This window comes from Morone saxatilis, unplaced genomic scaffold, assembly GCF_004916995.1.
Source record: "Morone saxatilis isolate NCDOM2014 unplaced genomic scaffold, NCSU_SB_2.0 Contig10, whole genome shotgun sequence".
Classification (NCBI taxonomy): Eukaryota; Metazoa; Chordata; class Actinopteri; family Moronidae; genus Morone; species Morone saxatilis.
Window position 1 is genome coordinate 16774367 of NW_023339652.1, and position 8697 is coordinate 16783063.

At 42.1% G+C, this 8697-nt stretch overlaps 1 protein-coding gene across 3 annotated transcripts in view; it reads left to right on the top strand.

Moving 5' to 3' along the window:
* Positions 1–5741, top strand: part of kcnc2 (potassium voltage-gated channel, Shaw-related subfamily, member 2) — a gene marked incomplete at its 3' end in the record, with an annotated part of 86304 nt that extends 80563 nt beyond the window's left edge. The window contains 2 exon segments of one of the 3 annotated variants that reach the window (XM_035679777.1): positions 3842–3937; positions 4912–5741. In XM_035679777.1, the coding sequence (XP_035535670.1) occupies positions 3842–3903 (62 nt within the window). 3 annotated transcript variants of the gene reach the window in all.
* Between the last annotated feature and the right edge of the window lie 2956 nt (positions 5742–8697).

Below are 8697 nucleotides of genomic sequence, written 5' to 3' on the forward strand. Positions count from 1 at the left end.
TTTTCTCTTTTGTTGTTGTGTTTTCTGATTTGCTGTTGTCATTTGCACCTCAGGGCCACCGTAGTTTTCCCCGCAGCAAAATCATAAAAGACAGTATTTCTGTACAATACTGTCAGTTACAGTTTGACCACACTAAAATAATATTTAGACTCCCTGTGAGGCCTGAAGCATGTTTTCTTAGATAAATTCCTCCATTTTATCTCAGGCATCTTGAGGCTTTAATGTTGTGTTAATCTGCACTGTAATGTGAAAGCGGTAAGCCTCGGCTAATTGCCTTCTAACAGAAGTTAACTGCCTAAAACGTCCTGCTCTTAACATTATTGCTCTATAGCCTCGTAGCACTACTGTACTCACTCTATAGCAGGCTGGTCAATGCTCTCATACCATTAGAGTGCCACAAAAATTGAATTTCAGCTCCTATCCTGTGAGAATTCTAGTGAGATCATACATCATTCAGGTTTACTGTTATTCTCAACTGCACTGTAGGACAAAATCTAAATACTTTGCTGATGTTTTTCAAGCCAGGTTTTAGATTAACAAGTTAAAACACTGTACACGTGGTCCAGATCTTCTAGCGAGCACATTGTGGTGGTCTCGCTCACAGTGGGGCACCTCGCCAGTCTTATTTTTTCCAGCGTAGGCGGCCGAGCAGCTGTGCCTTCGTCTCCGCTGCTTCACTCGATGGTTGCATTTGCCGCCACACTGTCGCTAATACATAAAACATCGGGTCCTTTCTAGTCCCTGCTACCTGTTGGCATAGGCCCAGACCACCCTTTGTTCTGCCTGCTCGACTGGTTCTGAAACAGCCCCCGTTTAATTTACACCCTTCTCCTCAGTGAAACAAATGGTGCCGTATGCAGTATGGTAATGAGGCCACGTTTCCATTAACTGTTCCTCATCAGTGTTTACGCCAGCTGATTGGCATGCTCCGTTAATGATCTGGCTGCTTTGGCTTGCTTGTTTATTTTGCACCAAAATGCACCAAGTGACCGAATGCAAATTTGCCAGCGTGCATCACATGCTGCATTTTTAGAAGTTTGATCTGTTGCAAAGTGTGAATCTGTACCGATAATTGAAGCATTAATAATTAAAGTCTTTTTAATCATCCTCATCATCATCAGTATGTGCAGGGTACAACCTGAATCTGTACACACTTAAACAGTGGGTTATATTTGATACATAATGTGCATGTTGGTAGTCTTAATCTGTATGACTGTTATATTTAAACTGTGTGCTTCAATGTGAACGAGCAGTTTATACTTAATACCGTTCTAGTAAGAATTTCTTATAGTAACCAATTTCTTGTGAGAGAAAATACTAATGATGATGCCTTGAGATGAATGATTGCTAATGTGTGATTCTATTTTTCAACACTACCACTTTAAGAACAATAGTATCTCTTATTTGACTAATAGTTTTCCACCTTTAACTCTGGCAGACTGGAATTTTAATCACACAGGCATTTCTCAATGGTGGAGGAGGGTATAAAGCAATCTGATTGGTTGAGTGAGTGGGTGGAGCCAGAGAACCATTTTCAGCCAAATGGCATTATAGAGACAGAGGTGATTTCATAATTTCATTCATTCATAAGCATCACATGCATTATGTTGGAACATCAGCATGTTAACTTACTGGCTTCTGGAAGTCCAGCTAAACTAAATGGCAAACATATATTATTAACAGATATTTTAATGCAGCTAGTGTCGTAATTGCAAACCATTGAGTGGGAACAACTGTATGTCAGCCTCCTAGTTGTAATTCAGAGGTATGGATATCATATCAACATCCACTTGGTGAAAAAAAGTGTCAGCAAACCAGAAGCAAAATGGCAACCATGCCATTTAATCAAACATTAATATTTCCACAGTAAAATCCGCTAAAATGAGCCAAACTGTGTTTGTTTGTATCTGTTTCCACTTGTTTATGATCAGTGGGGGGGGTCAGAGATTGTTTCATAGGGGCCATGTCCCCTCTGCATCCCCCTTTGGTGGCGCCTCTTAGTAATGGGTGGAACCAGATACAAGTAAATGGTGCACACCTCCTTTTTGATTATCTCAATTGACTGAATTAGAATGAATTTTGGATTTGACATCTTTGCTGAATGATGCGTGAGTCATAGCTTGACTCACACTTACAACTAGAAGGCTGATGCAGCCGACTTTTCCTACACGGCCGCTCATAATTACAGTCTGAATTAATGTTGTTTTCAAATTAGCTTGCTTTGAGAGCAGGAATAAAATAGCTAACTATAACCTTTTTCCCAAAAAGACATAAGCAGTCATATAACCTTCATATTTATAACGTATTACAAAGGATGGTGCTCTGTATCTTTTCTGGTCAGATAGGGCTTCCAGCTGCAGTTTCCAGTGTAGCTGGAATGCATCTTACATCATAAAGACTATGGTTCTTTGGCTCTGCCCACTGAGGATTAATCAGCCACTGAGGTTATCTCTCCTTCTGGAGCAGCCACTGCTCAAAACATTTGCCTATGTAAGACTCCAATCTGCCTTACTGTCATTGTCAGGAAATGTGCTGTGCATGCACTCACCATACAGTATGTTACTGTTGCTCTGTCTCACTCCTGTCTCCTGTCTTGTCTCGGTTCACTCGGCTGGCTCGGACTCGGATCGTTGCCTGCCTGCGTGCCTGCCTGCCTGCCTGCCTGCCTGTGTGTGTTCATGTCCTGTTCCTGCACAACCACCACCACCTCCACCACCACCACCTCTCTGTCGCCCCCTCATCTGAAGGCTATGAGAAATCCCGGAGCTTAAACAACATAGCGGGCATGGCCGGTAACGCCCTGAGATTGTCTCCTGTAACCTCGCCCTATGGATCGCCCTGCCCGCTGCGGCGCTCTCGCTCCCCTATCCCCTCCATCCTGTGAGACGTCCAGCCTTGGGCCACTTTGGCCCAGAGCACCCCACATTCTTACCCCCAAACAAACCTCCCTTTGGTATTATATCTGAACTCTGTTCTAGATATTGTGACTAGTGGATAATTACTTAACTTTGTAGCTAAGACTAATGTTGTGGCTTGGGCAACCTGAGCAACTTCCCCTTTTTCCTTGAAGGTACATGTGCTTAGCTTACATCCTTAAGTAACTAGTGAGTTCTCCTGTGTCACTTGGAGCTCCCTTTAGTTCAATATTGTCGTACTTTGAGACTTGCAATAAAAGAACTCTGGTGGCTTCAGAAGTAGCAGCCATAACATTTAATAAAAGACAAATTAATAATCAGGGATATTAGATGTTGATATATTTAGATACCTTGAAAAAGATGTGCTTCCAAAAAAAAGAAAAAAAAGAGATGTCACTTAATTTTAACCTCATACAACTGTGACTTTGTCTTTTGTTTGCTACTTTATTTTTTGGGATGGAGGCGGGAGGGATGGGCAACAGGACGGAGGATTTTGTCTTTCAGGACTGTGTTTCGACTCACACAAGCACATGTACAGTCTGTCAGTCTTCACCTGCTGCCGGGTCCACTCATGTTTTTGCATGGATCATCCTGTAACCATCGTCTGCAAGCAATGTGGCGAGGGGAGAAGGGACGAGGCAGACAGAGAGGAGTGCTTAAGGAAATATATAGTATTTTTAATTTAATGTTATTATGTTGGGGTTTAGGGGGCTACACTCGACTTGTATTGTGTCTTATTTTGCCATTGGCTTCACCAACAATCCACCCAGGAGACTGAAAACACAGAATGCCAGTCAGGTGTTCGATTATCTCTGCATGTATGCTGCTATTTTTTCCCGATTAACTTTCTCCCCACTTCCTTTATGTTTTTTTCTTTGATGGAGTGCCACCAAAGTGCTGTTGTGTCTCTGGTTGTTTACTCACAGATAACTGCAAAGAGGTTGTCTTTACTGGTTTCACACAAGCAGAGAGCAGCGTTCTATCTTAATGGCATGGGGGGAAGGCACCGCCATGGTGGAAAGGTAACCTTCTGAGCAAGCATGAGGGTCACATTGCAGTGCATCACCCTCTCACCCTTTTTGGTCATGAGTTAAAATTTGTGTTATTGTGTATGTGTGTACTAAAAGGGGGGTTATTCAATGATGCTATTCCATAATACCTGTATGTGATTGCAGAGACAACATGCACTCTTGATGGCGCCATTAAAGGTGCTGCTTGTAGCATTTTAATCAGTGGATAATCACCACATTAATACTGAGTATAACAAAACAAAATGTAAACAAATGATATCATCACTGCGGAGAAAAACTGCATTTTGCATCATGTGCCACCAGATTTGGTTGGAAATTTGCATGATTTACACATTTGTTTGTTGTTTGCAACTTTTTCCACTTCTGCTCTTTTACTGCACAGTTCACACTTCATCACAGCCATCACCAAGGGCTACTAACTGCTCTCAAATCCCCGAACCAGACGGACGAGCCTGAAGTCCTCATATCAAATCATTCAAACCGAAGCAGCCTTTGCTTTGTCATTTCAGTCATTCATGTTTATTTCCTGACAGACATAAATTGCCTCTGTGCACCAACAGGTGTGGGACAGCAGACATAACCATGCAGCGATGTGCCTCAACCATCCCTATGTCTATACCAGTAGCAAAGGGTTGCTTAGCAACTGGCTCACAGCTAGATGAATCTTACACATAGCTCGGCAAAAAGTCAAACAACTAAAAAAGAAGAGCTCTCGCAAACATTTCTCTTTGTCTGTACTCCAAATTATTGAATCACCCCCACTTACAGCACTGCAATATACAATAGAGCTTTTCTAAATCTGCATATATGCTGAAGGAGCACCATAGATTTGTACTACGTTCTCATTTTCTGTGCTTATATTGAAAATAGCTGTGACTGTGCATGGCAAGTTCTTCTGAAATGATGCTCAACAAAGACAGATTATGCATTTCTGATATTTAGAGATGTGTTTATATTTTATTTAGACAGTTCTTTTCCTATTTGAATGACGGTGGGATAAGTCATCAGTATGAGGACCTATTGCAGTGGGCCACTCCTGCAGGACAATATGGACGAGGAGGCACGCAAAAAAAACCCCAATGACTGACAGCCAGCCAGCCAGTGGCTCAGCGAGCAGGAAACTTAATGATCAAGAGGAAATCCTGGGAGGACTTTGACAAGCATTTACATTTTCCTGGTTTCTCTTTTTGCTTTTCTGTGGAGAGAAAAAAAAGGGAGAGCAAAGCAAACTGGACACGTCCTTAAAAGAGACTATCTACTGTATAGATATTGCTCCTGTAAATAAGACAACAACATAGCACATCTGGGCCACGCGGCTCTGTCCACACATCTGTCTTTTGATGGCGAGTCAGGTAACAAGGTGGTTGGTTGCTAAGTTGCGCCGTGACACTCAATCACTTTTCTTGCTGTGGTATCCCTCCTCGCAATAAGTGTATTAAGATGTATCAGTTGAGGCACTTTGTGTTCTAAAAATGGAGTGTATTCATATATGAAATTCTACATACAGTATATACAGTATAGAGAGACAAACGTGCTAAGTTGAATAAATGTGACATTATGGTCATCTCTGCTTTTGTTTCCCTTGGTAATTTTCAGTAGGTTAATTGCTCTGCTGTGTGTTAATGTGTGTGTGTGTATCCTAAAGCTCCAGGGTAAGATCTGCAGTTTGAAAGGCCAGGTCAGCAGATACCGATGAGTGGACTTGCTGTCACTCATCCAGTTAGTTTTAGCACAAACGTGAACGAGACAGAGTTCCCCTGTGATGCAGTCGCCTTTGTAGAAGTCCCCCCCCCCCCCCCCTTCCCCCCCCCCCTCCCCCCGCCCTCTTGTCTGTGTATCTTATGTCAAGTATCTCTCTTTATCTCATTATTGTCTCTTTAGCAATACTTAATTTCTTACGGCTATTTCCCTCCATAACTCTCTGGTGGCAAAAAAAACTGCATAACTTGATCCTTCCAAACTTTTCCCCTGGGTGGGCGGGTGGAGCCAAAGTGTAGCAGAAGTTTACAAGTATCAAAGTGGGACTGTCTATAATGGCTACATCTGCACAGTACGCAATCCCCATGCTTACCCCAAACAATTCAGATCGGATTTGCAATAAGCACCCGCAAAACAAAAAGCGCCCGATCCACACTGTGCATTTCAGGCAGCCCGTTAAACAAAAGGCGGAAGGAAAGCAAGGGAAAATGCAGCCTCTTAAAGCTGATAGGAAGGACTGGCAGGTGACGCAACGTAAACGTGTTGTGTTTGGTTGCGACCTGCAGGTGTTGGCGTACGCTGTTTCAAGTGTCACCCTGCTACCCACTAAATCCTCTCCGTGTAGTACACACGCTGTTTACTCTTTGAACCTAAACACAAGGGACTATTCTTTTGTTATTTAGGATATCTTCGTAACTGAAAAAAATAGTTTTCATTTCTGAATCCATGTATATCATTGTTTTATTTGTTGGTGTTATCTGTTGAGCATTGCCCTACCTTATATATGTATGGTGTTCTGGATGCTGTGCTTCTCCATCGTCCTCATACTGTTCAGGCTTTTGACCGAGTTCATGTTGTCATGTTTACTGTGAGGGGAAAATCTTAGTTGAGGGTCTGTATTTTGTGAGCCTTGTTGGCATTCTAAGTGGCATTGTGAAAAAAAACATTATGCAAATTGAAAAAAAAAAAATTTAAAAAAAGTATGATCATACTGTATTATCACGTTCAAAAAAACAATGTGTGTTATAGAGTAGAAGGTAAATATGCTATTGTGGGAGGATCACATAATATCTTATTTATCTTTAACGATCTGTTTCTTCTTTGCTTCGTTGTGACCTCTTTTCTTCGCCAACACGCGATTTGGGTTTACTGAAAAATATCACCAAAGACTCTCAAATACAAATCTCACTATCTAATAAGGACCGTGTGTATGTTGTTTTATGTGGATTATTATCTGTTGTGAAGTTTTGTCTTGCTAACCATACGAATACACTCATCTCCATGTAAATCTTATTCGTGCCTACGTAATTACCTCTCCCGCCCCTCCGGATATAATCAATATAAAAGGCCCATCTAGTGCCAGTTGGTTTGTCCCTTCTGGTTCCTGTGATCATTCTATGACTCCATAATACATCCTGATGTATTATATATTATATCATAATTTCATTCATAGGTAATGTTCAGTGTGATATCACACTAAGAATATATACATACCAAAAAAATCATCGCCAATAGATCTTCCTAAATGTTACACACTGGACCTTTAACACAAGGCTAGCTTACAAGGTAGTAGGTAGAGTTTATATCTCAGGCATTGCGGAACACTGCCAGCCACAAATGGCAGTAAAAACTGAACTCTCAGAAATCCTAAAATACCATTTCTAACCTTTCTAAGTTTTTCTAATAATTTCCCAAGACATTATGCAGAAAAAACGTTAGAATTTGGTAGTAATTTTAGGGAAAATAGAGATGAGTTAATCTCTTTATTCCCTTAAAAGAACACTCCATTCTTAAATCCAAGTCAATATCCAACATTGCGTTGGCTTCAACACTGCTATATATGCTTGCAGGGTAGTTTATATTGCACATTAGAAACTGAATTCATTACAAATGATGAATTGTATGATTGTCTGCTTTGCATGTCCAGCTGACATGAGTTGCTATCCTAGCAATTAATAGACATGAGTGTCCATCAGTCCTATCCAGTTGGACTGTCTCCATTGTCCAAATGATAGGAACGTGAATGTTTGTTGAACCAGGGAGTCTGTTATATTTTCGGCCAAATCCACCTTTATCTGGATCTTCCTGTAATGAGACATGAACAGGTTTGTGTGGGCTTCTTTGTTCAGTCCTGCACCTCCCCACCAGCCAACTGCAGGATTTCTGACCATGACCTGCTCCTGCTACGATTCTGATCACACCCTGTGTTCTTTTGAAAATCCTGTCCGCTCATCCTGCAGGGGAAAAAAGACACATGGAGCCATTACAGAATTTTTTATTTAAAGAAATGCAAATTCGAGTACTGGAACTGGGTGGTGGTGTTACCCATAGCAACAGATACAAACCAGATGCTGGAACATCAGAGCGGCAGAGAGGGTCCTATTGTTGAGAGATCGGATTTGGATTAGGGATGAAAAATTCAAATGTTACCGATATGTAAACATATATACGACTATACACAATGACTACTGACAGTGCAAGTGAAATATGTAGGATTTGTAAGTGACCTCTGCCATACCTAACAGCAGAATGTGGTGGGGAGGTGATTGTTGTTGCTGCACTTTATCATTTACTTTAATAACACAGGTGTGCTTTGACCTGAGCATCATGCCTAGTGCAGCTGTAAATATCATCTCCCAGTGAGGGTAAAAGGCAAACAGAGCAGCCGGCGCCTAAGAACAGAAGATTTGTCTGGCGGCCAGCGTTGATTTCTCCCATAGGTTCAGGCTGAGATAATGGAGAGCCGGCGCCCTCCTCTCCCACTTCCTGTGTACCCTGTTCATTCTTCAACTCACGTCCAGCAATCAGCACCACTCGGCGCACTGTATCTCTGACACATCCCAACTATCTTTACTCCCGTCGCCATGGAAACAGCCACAGACGTGCCAAAGAGATGTAAACAGCCGGAGCTTGGAGTGTGTTTTTCAGGACAGGACCCCCCTCCCCTTTCCTTTTCTTCACCCTCCCTCTCTTTCACTCACCCACCCTCCTCCTCCCTGCCTGGGGAAGGGGTGGGCTGTACGGTACCAGCTGCTGAAAATCCAAAATACCAA